This window comes from Humulus lupulus, chromosome 7, assembly GCF_963169125.1.
Source record: "Humulus lupulus chromosome 7, drHumLupu1.1, whole genome shotgun sequence".
Lineage (NCBI taxonomy): Eukaryota > Viridiplantae > Streptophyta > Magnoliopsida > Rosales > Cannabaceae > Humulus > Humulus lupulus.
In genome coordinates, this window is record NC_084799.1 from 194,349,073 (window position 1) to 194,367,174 (window position 18,102).

The following is an 18,102-nucleotide window of genomic DNA, read 5'->3' on the forward strand; positions in this document are numbered from 1 at the left end:
CCTCAATACACATCCCCAAGCTGCCAAGAATCTTTCCGCCGCCATAACTATTTTCTTGTACATATAAAACATAAATGAATGAGCCTAATGCCCAGCAAGGAAAATCTAACACATAATTCTTACACATAAAATTCATAACATAACTGGGTCAAAAATAGGTCGGAAGTTACAGTACCCTAAAGTTACGAAAAAATCTATTTAATTATCTAAATAACACAAATAAATAAAATTGTGATAAATGTCATGCTCCTAACAGATTCTGGTGAAGACTAAGTCTTATATTTCCCTTATTTTATCATTAAAATAATAATTGCTTAATAATCATGCATATGACAAATGACATAATCCTATTGGCTCTATCTAAACCTTAGGAATGACCATGCTCATGACAAGTGTCATATTCTTATTAGCTCTATCTAAACCTTAGGTTATAATAATTACCATATTAATAACCAGCAATATTAATCAAACCTTATGTTTTAATTAATATTCTTAAACTATAGGCTAAACTTATAAAATCCATAACTATTGCTAGGAGTTTCCAACTAAGTCCCGGCTTAAACCAAAATCCACAGTCATAAACATACTACAACTACTACTAGCTATTACTATCACTACTACTATCTAACTAGCTAAGTAAAGTTCTTGAACTTTACACAATCTTCCTCACCAAGCCTTTGATCAACCTAGAACTAGTGTGGGCTGGTTCTCAACACATGAGATACTATCACTACTACTATCTAACTAGCTAAGTAAAGTTCTTGGACTCTACACAGTCTTCCTCACCAAGCCCTTTGATCAACCTAGAACTAGTGTGGGCTGGTTCTCAACACATGAGATAGAGATCTAAAAAATAACAAGAGATAGTGGTTAAGAAAGGATTAAAGTGTCTAGGTTTTCACTTACCCAATGAATCAACTGAAACTGACTTATGAAAATCCTAGATATCATATTCCTTATATAGACAACTTAATGGGCTTTATTTAAATTTAAATTTAAATTTTGAATTAATTATAATAATAAACTAAAAGATAAAAGCCTTGGGCTCCCACAAATGGACTTGGGCTCAATACTTTCATTTTGAATTTAAATCTCAATTGGGCCTAAATTCAAAACTTTTTATTTATTTATTTATTTTAATTAATTAAATAAATCCTTATTCAAATTAACTAATTATAATTTGAAACTTGATTTAATTTAATTTATTTATATTGACACCAATTTATCAATATTAATAAATTTACTCAAAGATTCTATTTTATTTTCTAAATCTCGTATCTCTATAAATTTTCCAAAATTGACCTAGTCAACTTTAAAAAATCCTAATTGATAATTAAATCAATTAATTGAGACATTCTAGATGATTTACTCAAAGGTGATGCGGGGACCATGGATCCATGAAATCAAGCTCCAATAAGTTACCGTGAATTTATTTACGAATAATTTCATTATCTTATTAATTCCTCCTGGCTCCACTATAGACTTGGAGTTGAACTCTTGAATTCATAGAACATATTTTCCAAACCATAAATACGTTATCCATTGTTATAACCATTACAGTTAGTCAATCCTCTATCGATGACTTACTAACAAGCTGGGTGAAGATTACCGTTTTACCCCTCATCAGTATTTTATCCTTAACTCCCACTAAATTCCTTATAAATGATATTTCCGTGAACTTAATCACAGAAATGATATCTCAATCATTTAACATTTTGAACAAAGCAATTAAGGAAATCATTTTTCACTTCTCAAACAGAAGTTATAGATTTCATATCTATGAATAATACTCCCACTCAATTACATTACTAAATCTCCAAGATGTAAGTATGGGCTAGACCGTAGGGTAAGCTAGTAACGAACAAGTCAAAAGATTTAAATAATATAATTAGCAAAATATTATCACTCAGAATTAAGATCGACTTAACCTATGGTCAACGTTGTGACATTGATTAGATTCGATAACAACGATACTTATTTATCAATTAATAATCAATATCGGTTCTAGTCCGATGTAACCAAATACATCTGATCATATCTACTTGGTCAATGCCTTGGACAAGATATCACACTCCTAATGTGTAAGTAGATCATATCGTAAATTTCCTAATCAGTGAAAATTCAATGCATTGATCTAATCCAGGACTTGTTCTTTTGAACATATAATTACAACTATAATCCACTGTGACTTAGTCACTATAATTGTAACTATCCATATGTTCATGATTTTATGAATGTTTGTATTAATTGAATAAACATGTAATAAAACAAGCGAACAATGCAATTGAATAAACAAAATGATTTCTACTTCTTTTATTGATAATAATAACGTGTTACATAAGAAATATGGTTTTATTAAGGGCATAAAACCCAACAGAACTGACCTCCTCCAACAACGAAGCTCTATGAACAGGCTAGGTAGGAGACCAAAGCTCCTTCAAGAACGAAGCTCTATCTAGGGTCAGCTGGGGAGGAAGCCAAAGTTATTTCGTCTATGGGCGGTTGGGGGGAGACTGCCTAGCTTTGGGAAGAAAATAGAAAGGGAGGAAAGAAAAGAATAAGGGAGTTCCACTGCCATTGTTATGCATCCATGGATTCTTTAGGGCCGGTTGGGTTAGGGGAGAAGAAAGGAAAGATAAGAGAGAGGGGAGAGAAGAAAATAACTTTGTATTTTTTAATATTAAATATAATTTTAAATAAAATATTTTTTATCTAGTTTATATTTTAAAATTCATTAACATATATTTTTAATTGTTAGATATCTTAATTTTAGGGCATTTTAGTCATATTGGAAAAATATTTGACCAAAATAAAGCTCAGGGTACTATTTTGACCTGTTTTACAAATCACAGGATCTGAAATGTCATGTAACAAAATATAGGGATCGATCGAACATTCAAACAAAACACAGGGGCCAAACTAGTATTTTCCCAACTTTAAATTATGATTTTAGATTGCTTATTTTTATCAAATAACCACTTTTAGCTTTAAGGTTTTCTAGGAGCTTTACCAAAATGGCTCTAAATAAGTTATGTGGTCACTTCTCACTTAAAAGAAATTATTTAGTTGGAAAAATTATCACATTTGCGTGTAAAAGAAAAGAGGAAATTACATGAAATATGTAATTTTTTGTAAAACTTTGATAAATACAATGTTTTTCCCTTAAGTTTTGTATGACATAATTTATTTGTTTACATTTTTGTGTGATTTTTCCCCAAATTTTTGTAATTTTATTAAAATATACCACATACTTAATATAAAATTTTCAATATTGATTTTTTAATTACTTTTAGGGATATTTTTATTACTATATTTTTTAATTATATTTAGGTTAATAATATATATAATTAATCGTATACCTAAAGTCATATAATTTCTTCCATCATATATATATATTATTATTATTATTATTTTTATATGTATATACATATATATATATAAGATTATAAAACAATACACATTTCTCTATATATATATAGGACAATTTTCATATAGGGGCTTCACTTTAAGCCATACCGGTGGGACTCTTCAGTGTTCTCGACTAGTGAATAGTTTTCGACACAATTTTTTTTATGACTGTATATATTGTAGTTGTTTAGAGCAACCTGCAAATTTTCAGAAAATTCCGAATAGTTTACAGTATCGAAAACTAGGTTCAAACATGTTGCTTTCCACGCGCATAAAAAAAATTAGTCACGCATGCAACAATATGTTTGAACTTAGTTTTCGGTACTGTAAACTTTTCAAAATTTTCTGAAAATTTGTAGGATGCTCTAAATAGCTACAATATACACGGTTATAAAAAAAATCGCGCTGAAAACTATTCACGGATCAAGAACACCGAGAGCCCCACCAGTAGGGCTTAAAGTGAAGCCCCTATATATGGATATATTATTATTGTTATTATATTGCTTTTATATATACATTCAAATATGAGGTGATGAGATTGACTTTCACTAATTATGGTGATGATGATGATGATGTCTGGGTTACGTTCATTATACATATGTATGTTTTGGATTATTGTTGGACATGTATATATGATATTTAGTTTCATTTTAAATAATAATCGGTTACTACTATAAAAATAATTTTGGATTTTTTAGTAATGTGGCGTTAACCTACCACTATCAATTTTAACTGTCATGGCAAGTACTCAAGTGAATTGTAACTGGTTACTAGCATATTTGAAAAGAAAAAAAAATCATAATATAACCAGTAAAGAAGAAGAAGAAGAAAGTAATCAGTTACCCCTATTAAAATAAGTGATTGATAACTAATTACTAAGCCAAACTTAGAAAAAAAATAAAAAATTAATCTGAGAAGTAGAGTAAGAAGAAGGTGGTAACTGGTTACCCCTATCAAAATAACAATTAATTAGTAATTGATTACTTAGCCAAATATTTTTTTTTTTAAAAAAACTACATCTGAAAAGCAAAATCAGATATGAAAATAACCAAGAAGAAGAAGAAGGTAACTGATTACTTAAGTAGTTTTATAAAAAAAAAGGACAAAATCAGATTTAAGTACAACCATGAAGAATGATATTAAATAAGGTAACTGGGTACAGCTGGGTTTACAAAAAATTCAGAACTGAAAATAAAATAAAATCGTGACAATAACTGGTTGCTTAGACAAATTAGAAAAAAAAACCCAGTTCTAAAAATAAAACCAGATCTGAAAAAAAAAAAAAAAAAAACAGATCTGAAACAACAAAAAAGACGCAGAAGAACATAAATAATAAAAAGAAGAAGAAGAATGTGAAAACGAAGAAGAAAACAAAGAAGAAGAAGAAGAAGAAGACAAACTGGAGATGACATCAGTGGTGACCGGAGGTACGTCGCCCATTTGCCGGTGTGAGAAAACTCTCATTGTTGTGAGAGAAAATGGTTGGCTGACATTGTTGTAAGAGAAAATGAAGTGAGGGAGTAAAAGATACGTGAGAGATGTAGAGAAAGAGGAAAGTAAGAGAGATTGTGTGTAATTTTGTTTATGGTATTTTGTTCATACTATTTTGTGGGATTCTAATATTTAAAAAAAAAATTCTAGAATTAACATATTTTGTGGCATAAATTTTATAGCCATAAATATAGAAAATAATTTATTTGTTCCCATATTTTTGTAAAGATCTCAAAAGAAAATGTATCTAACTTCACTGAAATATTTTTCCATGAAAAGTATTTTTCTATTAAAAAAAAAAACAAAGTCAACAAACGACGTATCGTGTGAACTTGCAGTAAATGAGAACTGAGAACTACACGTCGTTTTTCTGGGAGACGTCGTTTGCACATCTGGTTTTCCATAGTAGAGCGAAGCAAACAATGTCTTTCTTCTCCAAACCAGAGCATTAGAGCTCACAATGCCTCCTAAACGACTCTCACCACTCTTCCCATGGCTGATCATACTCACCATTTTCCTCCTTTTTCTTTACACTTCCCTCCTTCCCTTTCAATCACCTTCTTCTTCTTCTTCTTCTTCTTCTTCTTCAAACCCACCTCTTAACAAGATCCATACTAAACCCACATGCAATTTCTTCAAAGGCCACTGGGCTATGGATCCCAATAGAATACCCATCTACGATGACACCTGCCCTTTTCATAGAAACGCTTGGAACTGTCTAAGGAACCAGAGAGAAAACATGGGTCGGATCAATTCCTGGAAATGGGTGCCCGAAACTTGTGATCTTCCGCGGATCGACCCGCTTCGGTTTCTGAGTCTGATGAAGAATAGGAATATTGGGTTTGTTGGTGATTCTTTGAATGAGAATTTTTTGGTCTCTTTTCTGTGTGTTCTGAGAGTGGCTGATATGGGTGCAAAGAAGTGGAAGAAGAAAGGAGCTTGGAGAGGAGCTTATTTTCCCAAGTTTAATGTCACGGTTGCTTACCATCGAGCTGTTTTGCTTGCCAAATACGAGTAAGATTGTTAGTTCAGTTGGTCTTTGTTTTAAATTTTAATTCTTTTATGCTTAATGTGATCTATTACTCTAGGAGCTATATTTTTGTGTTGTGTCAATGCTTTAGGAATCTAAATGTGAAAGAAAGATTTCATGTGACACGATTATGCATAAGTTAAAAAGTTCTGTTTTGGCATGATAGAATTTTGTGTTCTTCTGTGTAAAACACTTCTTAGATTTTTTTTTATATATTTTAAAGGATAGTGAAGATATTGGGGAATATATTGCTCTCTTTGTAAACCTGAACAGTTGCTTCAAAACTGGTTTGTCCTTGGTTGAAGGACTGCCATTGGTATTAGTTTCTGTACCAGCGAGGTACTGAACTTCAAGGAACACTGATGTTATATTTTCATGTGATGTAGACTTAGCATTAATAATTGTTATCATTCATGAGATGATAATCTGATCCTCGTCTTGCTTCACCAATTCATGGTGACCTGACTTGATGCTATCATTTGCTGCTTCAGTTTTAGTTTGCTCTGTTGGTTGCATATTGGTGATTTTATTTCTTTTGTGACATGTCTAACTAGTTATGCTTTCCCTTGTTTTGCTGGGATTTCCATATTGCTTAATTTTTTTTACTGCGGTGTAGTTGTGATATCTCTTTTCCTTGATTTAGTTGCTTAATGGCAACCTCACATGCTCATTACTGATTAACTTAAGGTGGCAGCCAAAACAACCCTCACATGGTGACCAAGATGGATTAAAAGGAATTCACCGTGTAGATGTGGACATTCCTGCAGCTGATTGGGCTAGCATTGGTGATTTCTACGATGTTCTTGTTTTCAACACCGGCCATTGGTAGTTTTCTTTCCTTTGTCTAATTTGCAGAAGATCTTAGTCTCAATTTTTTTTTTCTTTCATTATCTGCATAGAAGCTTTGGTATTTCATGTGCATTGATGCAAGTTAGTTTTTTTGATGACATTATGAGGAGATTAGTATTTCACGTACCTAATTAGTTAGGGGTCATATCTATAGCACAGCTTTCAGTTTTCTTATTCTTATGAGGCGTTCAGACTTCAGACTCTGAATCTTAAATAAGGGTGATTTCTATGCTAATTTTCCTTTTTACAATGCTGATGTGATGTGTTTCAAAATCATGTTCTTTGCCATCTTTGACATCTCACATTGCTGCTATGCCTCACAATATTTATGTGAAAATCTTATCCTCCTTCAGGGGATCAACAAAAACTACTTTTGTGTCACTCTCTGGAGCAAACCTTGAATATTTTCAAGAGCGTAAAATTACTAGTGCTTGTATATTAACTGAAGTGTCTGGGATTTGCCATAGTACTTGATGTCTAGCTTAGTCTTCCTTCACTGCCACTGCATACTTAAACGTGTTATGTGCTGATAATTATTTTTTTACTACTGTTTGATATAATTTGTCCCAAATTTATATCAATTGAAACTCTGTAAAAGTGGTCTGGAACCGCTTACTAATTTAATCTTTACCAGGTGGGGTTTTGATAAATTCCCTAAAGAAAAACCCCTTGTTTTCTATCAAGCTGGTCAGCCTATACTTCCTCCACCTAACATGCTGGATGGGCTTAAATTAGTTCTTGAGAATATGGCGTCATATGTTCAAAAAGAAATTCCAAGCAAGACGCTCAAGTTCTGGCGGTTGCAGTCACCGAGGCATTTTTATGGTGGCGATTGGAATCAAAATGGAAGTTGCATGTTCAATGATCCACTTGAGGAGCTCCAGGTATGAATTGATAATTGCTCTCTCTTTCATGCCACTTACTCCATTGTCTTGTATCAGTTACAATTCTAACTTGTTTATGGTCCATGTCCATGACTCTACTGTTAAAGTAAATCCCACAATGTTGTAAATTACGTCCAATTTTTGTTTACACATTTGAAAATATGGTCTTTGCTTTTTATTTTTTCCAAGTAAACTTAGATTCTGATATCCAGACAGCTTGACTCATGGTTTGACCCCAGAAACAATGGAGTAAATAAAGAAGCAAGAATTCTGAACCGTCTGATAATAGATTCAGTTCAAGGCACAGATATCCAATTGCTCGACCTGACTCATTTGAGCGAATTCAGAGCGGATGCCCATCCAGCAGTATGGTTGGGAAAGAAAGATGCAGTGGCAATCTGGGGTCAGGACTGCATGCATTGGTGCTTACCAGGTGTACCAGACACTTGGGTTGACATCTTATCGGAACTGATTCAAATCGGCTTGAAGACAGGATGATCGACGATGAACATGGAAAAATAGCTTTACAGGCTCCAAAAGAGTAAATAGCAGAGTTTCAGGAAATAGAGTTGAGAATTTTTTCCATTGATTGAGTTTGGCAAAGGTGTTGTCATTGCACTCTAATGAGGCAGCTCTCTTGTTCTTTCATTTGTAGAGATATAACTGAAGTGTACAATTGATTGGTCTCCAAATCCAAGCAGGGGCAAAAGTGTAACAGATCATGTTACTCTGCATTTTCTGTTTTGTCATTGTCAAATTGATAAATCATTTAATTGATTTTTGGTTGTTAGGAGGTGATCCAAATACCAAATGGTTATTTATTATATGAATTTTATTTTTATTTGATTTATTTATTTTGGATCCATTATAAATGGTAAATGAGGAGTTTGTGGAGTTATAGCGAGTGTTACAGAAAACAAAATTTATTGAATACAAAATGATATTAAATTTATCCTTGTCTTACCCAGAAATCCAATTCTTGAGATATTTTCAATCTATACTTCTTACGTTCAACATACAAATTTATTAGTTAGTTCTAAGTTTAAAAGTAGGAAGAATCAGATAGTCGAATTAGTGATGCATTGCTAAAATATAGCACATTTTACAAAACCATCGGTAATGGAATGCTAAAAGCTATGCTAAATTTGAACCATACTAAAAGTTGAGTCAAATTTGACATACAATATAACAGGATGCATTACCTTATATTTTTTATTTATTTTTATGTCATTTTTATTATTTTAGTATTATATTATCTTTATTTATTAGTATTAAATGCTAGATTTTTTAATTTATTATTTTATTATTATCTTTAACTATCAATAATAAAATATAAAAAAAAAATTATTATATTTTGTATATTTTCAATTAAATGCGCATTAATGGAATATTGATTTTTAGTTTAGTTTTTACAATTGTGCATTAGAGCATAATACTAAAAATTATGTTAAATATATCATATATCAATTTTTTGTGTCAAATATAGCACAATATTTACATCTCTCGTTGAAGATGTTTTTAGTAAACATTCTTGTTGTAATAAAGAGTAGTTTTATAAACCCTTTTCAATCACATTAAATATTCGCATTATAATTATTATAGATAAATTATTTTAAGTATATCAGATTGATATGTTCTACCAATGTATTCATATGCACAAAACAATTTACTTAATTTTTATATTCGTGATGTGGATTTTGTTGAATCTAATTTGTTTTACGAGTGTACTAAGTTTAATTAACTATTATTTGGGTAATTTATATGTTGTTGCTCTTTAAATATTGTTTAAACATATGAAACTGATCCATTTTAACTAATGAATGAAAATCAAACATACATTTTTTTTTTCTTTTAAAATTTTATAAAATAAAAAGTTATTATTGTGATTTTCTAAAATAATTAGTTAAATGTGGCATTCACTTACCCAATTTTTTTTTTATTAGAATCATTTGAGTGTTTTTAATTTTATTTATTTTGGGATGGAAGTGTAATTTCCGATTAGAGAAAAAATAAAAGAAAGAGAAGTTTACATAGATATGGAAAAAAGAAAATGAGTTTTTATATTTATGGACAAAAAGGAAATTCTACAAAATATAGTGAATTTTAAAAAAAAAAGTTTAAAACATGGAAATCTCATAAAATATAAAAATTAAATTACCATATTTTTACACAGAACTCTCTTACACTCTCATCCTCTCATTTCTCTCTCACATTTATCTCTCTTCATTTTCTCCTTTCTCCATCTCTCCTTCCCCACTTGGTTCTTTCTTCTCATCCCTCCGTCGGAGACACCATCTCCGCTGGTGACACAGCCCCCCTCCCCCCGACGATCCACCACCCTTTGGTTCTTCTTTTTCTTCTTCTGTTGCTGTTGCTAGTGGTGGTGGTGATTTTAATGTTATTCTTTTGGTTGTTTTTGTTGCTCTTCTTCTTTTTCACATTTGATTTTGTATTTTAAATCTTATTTTGCACTTTAGATATGATTTTTTTTTTCTTATAACCCTAATTGTAACCAGTTACCATTACGATTTGTTTAAGTTTTTTTGTTCAAATCTGATTTTTTTTTTCTAACCTGTTTAAGTAACCAGGTAATATGACGACTGATTCTTTTTTTTCATATTTGATTTTTTTTTTCAGACTTAGTTGTAACTAGTTACAATAACGATCAATTTATATTTTTTTATATATAGATCTGATTTTCTTTCCAAGTCTAGATAAGTAACCAGTTACCATCATAACTGTTTTTTTTTTTCAGATTTGATTTTTTTTTTTTCAAACCTAGTTGTAACCAGTTACGATTATGATCAATTTAGATTTTTTTGTTTGGATCCTATTTGTTTTCAGATATGGCTAAGTAACTATTTACCGAGATTTTCGAAAACTATATTAATGAATATTATGTAAGACTAATGATATGGAATTTAGAAGATAAAAACAGGATTTTTACGTGGTTGGGGCGTTAATGAGCCTTAGTCCACGAGTCAGCTGTATTAGAGCTTGGAAAGCCTTTTTCAATGGAGTTTCTCTCTATGTTTTGACAAAATAACTGTATATATGTCCCCGAGAGATCCCTTCTCCAGTGCTCTGCCACCCGTATTTATAGGCTCACAGGAGCACGGGGCTTGGGCCGGGTATGACTTGGGCCCGTCAAGGATAAATATCCTAGGCTTCTCTAATGGAAGCCCAATACAAAGGACAAAACTACAAAAGATTGAGAGATTGAAGCCCACTGGGGCGGGCCAAAGCCTATGCTCCGCCCGACAAAATAGGGCTTTTAGTCTGGACATTCCGAGTTACGAGGCAGATTCAGGAGACAAGATCGGTCAGTGCATTGGCGGCGCAGGTCTGAACCAGCGGCGTGCAATCCCAAGGTGGCCTTTTCCGCAGGTGAAAAGTGGGGACAGCTCCCACGCATCGTGGGGCGGTTTCAGGGTCATGGATGCCTTTTCCTGCCAACCTGGAGGGCATGACCCGAGTTCGTTTACCTCTGTCCCTCTTCGTTTACCACAGGCCCAGACCGTTTACCAGGCTCCGGGATCGTTTTGCGCATACCTCGACCGTATCCCCAACTCGCCATACGTCTCCCGGGCGACTGTCATGGATCATCTTCTCGGACACCATCCGGGTCCAGAACCACACTTGGCCATCGTCCTTGGTTACTCCCGTACTACGCGGGCCTGGGCTGGGCCCATATCCAATCGCCCAGACCATGGGCCTGGACCATCGTCCCGGACCCACGACAGGAAATGAGGATAACAGTAAACGGTTACTATCACAACTAATTCTTTTTTCATATATATTTTTTTCAAACTTAATTGTAACTAGTTACCTTCACGATCAATTTAGTTTATTTTTCATATCAAATTTTTTTCTCAAAATCTCACTAAATAACAAGTTACAATTCACATGATATTTTGATAATAGTACATTACTAAAAAAATCAAAATTGTTCTGATAGTAATAACCGGTTACAACGAATAAAATATTGATTGAAGAAGTTGAGAAATAAAATAAAAGAAGAAAACAAAACGTTTTTCAATGTCTAAACAAAAAATAAATTAAAAATAATACATATAATTACTGTAATACTCTCACAAAAATTCAAAATTAGCCAAAATGATCTTCTATAATCAAATATGGTAAAACTAATAAATTTATTACAAAAACAAATCCCATAAAAAAAAAGTAAGAAAACATAAAATACTATATAAAATGCACACAATTTTTTTTTTCATATTTATAAAAGTTTAGAAAATTTTCATTCCTCAAAAGAAAATAGTATGCTAGATAGTAGATGAATAAGAAATGGAAGGAACTACATATTGAGTTTTGTCGTTAAATGTAAAAACGACACGTCGTTGAAAACCTACTGTAATAAAACCCCATACAGTGTAGAGTAGACCAGTTCCCACCTCCTCCGCCATTAAAGCGGTCCACCATTCCTTCAGAGCTATCGATCGTTTACCCTAGAAAATGGCTCTGAGAGCTCATCTTCTCACCCCCAAAATCCCCACACTCCAACCTCCAAGCCTCAGCTCTCGTCGTTCCCCTTCTGTAGTAACATTCCTTGGCAACCGAACCAAAACCCTAATCAAATGCTCCGACCTCAGCTCAGGAGAGTCGGACTCAGAGTCAGAGCTGGCGTCAAATTTGGCGAGAGAAGTGGCGAAGATGAACACCCTTTTGGCACAGAGAGCGGAGGCCATGGCAAAGAGCAGAGGGCTGCTGTTCAAGGAGGTGTGCCAGTACCTATGCATGGATTCGGATGAGGTTGGGAGCCATTGGAGGAAGATGGAAGAGGAGGACAAGTGGGTTTTGGTTAAAAGGTTCGTATCTGATTGGGGTGTCAATTTTCATCCATTGTCTGCTAGATCAATCAAAGAATTGATAGAAGAACATTTACGTGCAATTGAAGATGAACAAAGCAATTCTTCAAAATCATCATCATCATCACCATCACCATCTTCTTCTTCTTCTTCATTGTTTCCTTCTCTGAAGAAATTGATGTGGTTTTCACAAGACTAAAATAGAAAAATGGTATTTTTCTTTTTCGATTTATTTTGCTGTGTACAAATTCTATATAAATAATGCTCAAGAATTAAGTAGAAACAAATTGCTAGTTTTGTAACTTCTTTTGAAGGATTGAATACGAGAGCAACTATGATTTGGGTGCAGAGTCTAGTATTTACATCATTATGATTTAATATCATCAAATCAAATGAATGGTCCTTTTGGGAATAATCATAATAAGAAAAAGAAAGTTTTATATACAAAGTAGATAGATGAAAAAGGGCCACCAAATATCATTTGAAAACACTGATTGTGATGATGATGAGTAGTGCAACAAAGAGAGACTTGATCAGAAAGATAGCTGCCTGCACTGAGTAACAGAAGCCTCGGCTGGGCAATATGGACATTTAAATGTTCGACTGCTATTCTTTGACAGCTTGATGATTGATTGCTTGCATAGAACATGTAAACATGGCATCAACATGGGTGGATTGTCTTCATTGCTTTGGTCTCTGCTCACAGGACATACGAATATTGAATGGAACTGAAACTCCTTCCCCAAGTCCACAGGAACCGGTAACTGCCTCATCGCCTGCCATTCTTGCTTCTTCATAGCTATGACATTCGCCAGCTTTAACAGAGTAGGTAACCCTTCGAATCCAGCGGCTATCACCACGCCAAAAGGGCTGTGCTGTGACTGTCCTAGGAGACTACAGAACTGCTGGATCAACTCCTCAGTTGATTTCTCCCAATGGGTTGGGGACATTAGGTCTGCGTATGGAGAGCTTGTAAGCCTTCCTCGATATGCAAGGCAACCCATAAGCTTCATGATCTCATTCTCGTAGAGGTAAGCAAAAGGTGCAAGGTAAGTTTTGGCATAGTTAAGTGCATCAGCTTGGCTTCCGCTCTGGAGAATCTCTACATATTGCAGACTGTGAAGTTTAAGCTCAAGATTTGAACCATTGTGCTTGAGCTTTTCCCGGTTAGCATAAACCCATCTCAGAGCAGGCTCAAGGCTTCTAATCTTCATAGCCTCGAGTATCTGATACATTTCGAAAAATTGCAACTTTAAAACGGCTGCTTCAGGTTCTCCAGCCTCATTTATAATGCTATCTCCAAGATCAAACCAGCCTTGCTGGTAAAAATGGTTTGCAATGATTCGATTCACAGTATGGTAGTCAAAGTCAACATTTCTGTATGCTTTGGAGATGTCGGGATTGAATGTTTTCTCAAGGAGTTTTGGGTATTTGCTAAGATTTACGTTTAGCTCCTTCTGAGAACCTTCTAACTTGGGGAGTGGGGAAATTGCATTGAGCTTATGATTAAGCTCCGCAAGAATGGACTTATGATCAACAGGTGAGTTGGGGTCACGAGGTGACACAATTTGTGCAAGTGCTTGTTCAATTTCTAGGCCAACTTGATCAATTGCTTCATGACACTTGGAAGATGATAGCTTTTGCTTCTTAACAACGCTGTCAAATGCATCTTTTACTGTATTCAGCTCCATTCTTGAGATCCAATAGTGAGCTCCTGCAGTAAAGTGATACAAGGACAATTTAATTAATTCCTAAACAGTGGCAATACTAAGTACGCATCTTAAATAGAAAGTTGTCCAAAAGAATGAGCATTAACAACATAACAAAGATCACGTAGGTGGCAAACTACTGTTAAGGTATTAAAAAATGTTAATATTGAGATCATCAGAAAAGCGAAAACCTTGTGAGCACACATAAATTATAGCTATAAAGAAATGAATACACAAATTTGTAGAAAATGTTTTACAATTTGAAAGTAACTTGCAACACCACATTTTATAAGGATCATAAATGTGAAAAACATTACACTAGCTTGAGAGGTCAATTGATTTCTACCTTAGTCTAGGTCGTGTAAAACAAATCTAAAGTGTCCCAAGCTGTCATCAAAATGCCGCAGTTCACCTAGCTTACCTAGTCTTATCTCAAGACCGCAACCACAATAATTTGGTGTATAAGAGATATATATGAGACCCAAAGTTGTACTCAGGACTCCAAAACCCACAATTCATCTGAATAAAGCACAAACCAGGGTCTAGTCTAGTATGGTTTTACAAGTAAAATTCTTCACTTAAAGATTAACTCTGGGTACATCTTCTAGACAAGACAAGAGTAGGGATTCAAAACCAGAACTTGCTTTATTTAATTTATGAATAATAAAAGGATCTTTTGCTAGCTAGCCTATTTTCAAAGACTGTTTAGCAACTGTCTTAAAAAGTTATTCTCAAAGTATTGCAGGGATACAAAATGGCTCGGTACCAAGGAAAAGATATGAATAGTTGAATAAGACCCATTAAGATGTGGCAGAGCAACCAAAGTCAATCTCCATGTGTGCACCAAATAATTTATCTTGATACCGTGCAAGGGAATGAGCTGGCACCGAGATCTAGAGATGATTTCTTGATATAAGATGATTATCTCAACCTTAAATTGAAAGATGAACATCCAAGGTGGATAAAAGACATATTCATTTTGGATTCCTATAAATCCCATTGAGGAAGCTAGCTCTAAAAGTTTCCTACAAAACATAAGCAGAATCTACCTTGTAAACTTGTTGATGAAGTTCGTTTCTCCCGATTCACCTGCCAGAGTCAAGCAACAAGGAAGTGTGCCTCAAGAGATGAGGTGAAAATTGGAGATCAAGATGTGATGAATGAACCAGAAGGCTTATATAGCTTAAAAAAACAAAACTGGTTGTCAGATGTCATGACGAGTGAGATGTCATGACGAGTGAGAAAGAGCCAAACTGCACCATGCAAATGGAGGAGAATAGTGGACCTTAAGATCCTATTAATGGACAGAAAGCAAATAGGGGCCCAACATAAGCAAAGGAAAATAATAATAATAAGAAAGGAATAAAATGAGAGGGGAAAAAAAGACTAGAGTTAGAGGTTACTTGAAATAGCCAAGTTTTGTAATCGCATTACAGTCTCAATAAAACTTGATTGTAGAATTTAGTATCACCAAGTATCAGTCCACAGGTTATAGGCTAAATAACTAAATTCTCACCCAGTGAAGGAATTCCAATCCAATGCAGAAGAATTTTCTCTCCAGTAATTAATATTCCCTTTTTAATTAAAGAAATTCAAGCTATCTATAGACACGTTGCTAAGGATCTAACTTAGAAAGGTCCCATTACAAAGGGATTCTAATCTTTAACATTCTTAAATATATATTTTTTTGAAAAAAAAGGGAGAGGGGACTCAAAATAGCTAATGAAGAGAATTAATAGAACACCATAATTTAGTACAGATCAGCAATTCTGACCAATTCCTGAACTTTTTCTTGGGGGGATCAGATTAAGTATTATGTCCAAAAGCAAGCACCATTACTCATACAGTAAGGAGTTATATGCAGAACCTTCAAACTCCAAACTTTGATATCCAACTTTGAATTAATAAGGAAAAGGAACATAGGTGTGCATTCTTGAAGCAACTAACATAAATGAGTTCTTGGTTCCTAACAGTATTTCAAAATGATATCAAATACAAGAAGTGGTGCCAATTGTATACTGAGAATCAAGATTGACCAATTAATAGAACTATCTGCCGAAAAAATTGGGAATTATGAACCAGCGTTGATTGGAATAAAAAAATACATTGTTTGATAGAATAAAGGGTGAAAAATCAAAACTATATTAGAAATAACACGAAATATGTTCACATTTAAATTATTAGATCAACAATCTTTATCCTCAAAATTATTTCATTCAAAAAGTTTGCAGGCTCTGAATGAACTACTGCACTGATTGGTTTCTTTGTCCAAATAATTTTCAAAGATCTAAGATAAGAAACACAAGACGTAACACGCCAACCTCAAAAGTATAAACCTAAGAACAAGACTAGACTATAGTGAAATCTTGGTGAATATTTATAATCCAAATTATGAAACTAACAAAAATTACGCAATTATGCAGACAACATTTTAAATTAGACTTCATCATGAGATTATTTAGGTACTATCTTGTCAAATATTTTGAATAGAAATGTCCTTCAAACAATTGAGCTAAACTAAAGAAGATTTTCAAAACAAATAGGTGCAAGCATAATTGCATACAAGTCAAACCTTCATGGTGCATTATAATTCATGGTAAACTTGAGAATGATCAAAGAGAACTTTCAATGCTATAAAAAGTAATCCATCAAGGATGACTAACATTCCTAAATTTAGTATATCAGCAGAAAGAAAAAAAAATATTTAGGCTTAAGCTATATAACACCCTAAATTCTACCCATCACGCAATGAATATCAAAAACCATTGCTATACATCAACAGTAAACTGTCAAGTATTTTATCACCACCCATAATACAAGAAAGCAAAAAAGAAAATAAAATCGTACCTTTCTTGGTCCTTACAATCTCCTGTCCCAAGCCAAATGTTCCCTGAAAAAGAGGAAAAGCAATTACAAAATGGCATAAACTCATAAATTAACAAAGAGATTAGTGCCTCCTTCACAAGCAAATCTGAACCCATTCATGGCGACAAAACACAATTATTTTTTTTAAAAAATCAACAATAAAATGATCGAAAAAGAAATTGACCAAATCCAATCTCCAAAATACACAATTCCCAATTATATTACATAAATTATATCAAACATCAACTACACAAATAAAATTATTCTTTGATATAATTCAGCAGTACGATTGAACGAAAAACATTCACTCTCAAATTACAACTACCACACTACCAATTACAAAACCTAAACTCATTCATAGCTCGCGATTCCTCTGTTTTCTCGGGAAACAAACAGAGTGCACACGATCCACAAATCAAAATCAAGCAAAACTGAAACAAAAATCGAGTAGAATTGAGATATTAAACCAGATTTCATGGAATGAAAATCTCGAAGAGAACTTTTTTTGGGGGGAGGTGAATTACCAGTGAGAATTGGGGGCAGCGGAGAGCGCCAAGCCGAGGGGAGAAGAAGGTAAGCGTGCGAGTATGCTAGAAAATGGCTCAACGAGTGAAATCCTACGTCGGTGCACGTGCGAACTCCCCTTTGCTGTCCTAAAATTACTCAATTACCCTTTTATTTTTTTATTATATTCTTCTAATATAATTAATAATTAATTATTAATAATATAATACATTGCCCAGATTAGAAGGCTCTTTATTTCTGCTTATGTTGGTTGTTGGTTACAGATTCTTCGAGTAGAAGGTAGCACTACCAATATAAATATATAGGATAATTTTTTGGTAGGACTCTTTTCGGGCCCTCAAAAAGAGCTCTATTGTAGGATTCTTTTGTGTTTCTTAACTCGTGAATAATTTTCGGCGCGATTTTTTTTTATGACCGTGTATATTGTAGTTATTTAGAGCATCCTGCAAATTTTCAGAAAATTCCGAATAATTTATAGTGCCGAAAACAGATTATTGCATACGTGACTAATTTTT

General features: G+C 33.6%; 3 protein-coding genes across 7 annotated transcripts; 2 read left to right on the plus strand and 1 right to left on the minus strand.

Annotated features, from left to right (window-relative positions):
- Positions 1-5,246: 5,246 nt before the first annotated feature.
- On the plus strand, positions 5,247-8,614 carry LOC133789013 (protein trichome birefringence-like 12). 3 transcript variants are annotated; one of them, XM_062226721.1, is made up of 4 exons: positions 5,247-5,913; positions 6,617-6,754; positions 7,413-7,662; positions 7,902-8,026. In XM_062226721.1, exons 1-4 carry the CDS (start codon positions 5,360-5,362, stop codon positions 7,917-7,919), a joined length of 960 nt encoding a protein of 319 aa, XP_062082705.1. In that variant the 5' UTR covers positions 5,247-5,359; the 3' UTR covers positions 7,920-8,026. The 3 variants fall into 3 exon arrangements, with proteins under 3 accessions (XP_062082705.1, XP_062082706.1, XP_062082704.1); XM_062226722.1 differs by having other exon boundaries at positions 7,875-8,025; XM_062226720.1 differs by having other exon boundaries at positions 5,313-5,913; positions 7,879-8,614.
- A 3,457-nt stretch (positions 8,615-12,071) lies between these two features.
- Positions 12,072-12,836, plus strand: LOC133789015 (uncharacterized). The gene has a single exon (XM_062226725.1). It carries the CDS (start codon positions 12,136-12,138, stop codon positions 12,685-12,687), a length of 552 nt encoding a protein of 183 aa, XP_062082709.1. The 5' UTR covers positions 12,072-12,135; the 3' UTR covers positions 12,688-12,836.
- On the minus strand, positions 12,761-17,837 carry LOC133789014 (protein RMD5 homolog). 3 transcript variants are annotated; one of them, XM_062226724.1, is made up of 4 exons: positions 17,587-17,728; positions 17,045-17,087; positions 15,247-15,379; positions 12,761-14,202 (listed from the first exon to the last, which is right to left on the minus strand). In XM_062226724.1, exon 4 carries the CDS (start codon positions 14,177-14,179, stop codon positions 13,022-13,024), a length of 1,158 nt encoding a protein of 385 aa, XP_062082708.1. In that variant the 5' UTR covers positions 14,180-14,202; positions 15,247-15,379; positions 17,045-17,087; positions 17,587-17,728; the 3' UTR covers positions 12,761-13,021. The 3 variants fall into 3 exon arrangements, 2 of the variants coding, with proteins under 2 accessions (XP_062082708.1, XP_062082707.1); XM_062226723.1 differs by lacking the exon at positions 15,247-15,379 and having other exon boundaries at positions 17,587-17,727; XR_009873437.1 differs by lacking the exons at positions 12,761-14,202; positions 15,247-15,379 and adding an exon at positions 15,388-15,491 and having other exon boundaries at positions 17,587-17,837.
- Positions 17,838-18,102: the final 265 nt, after the last annotated feature.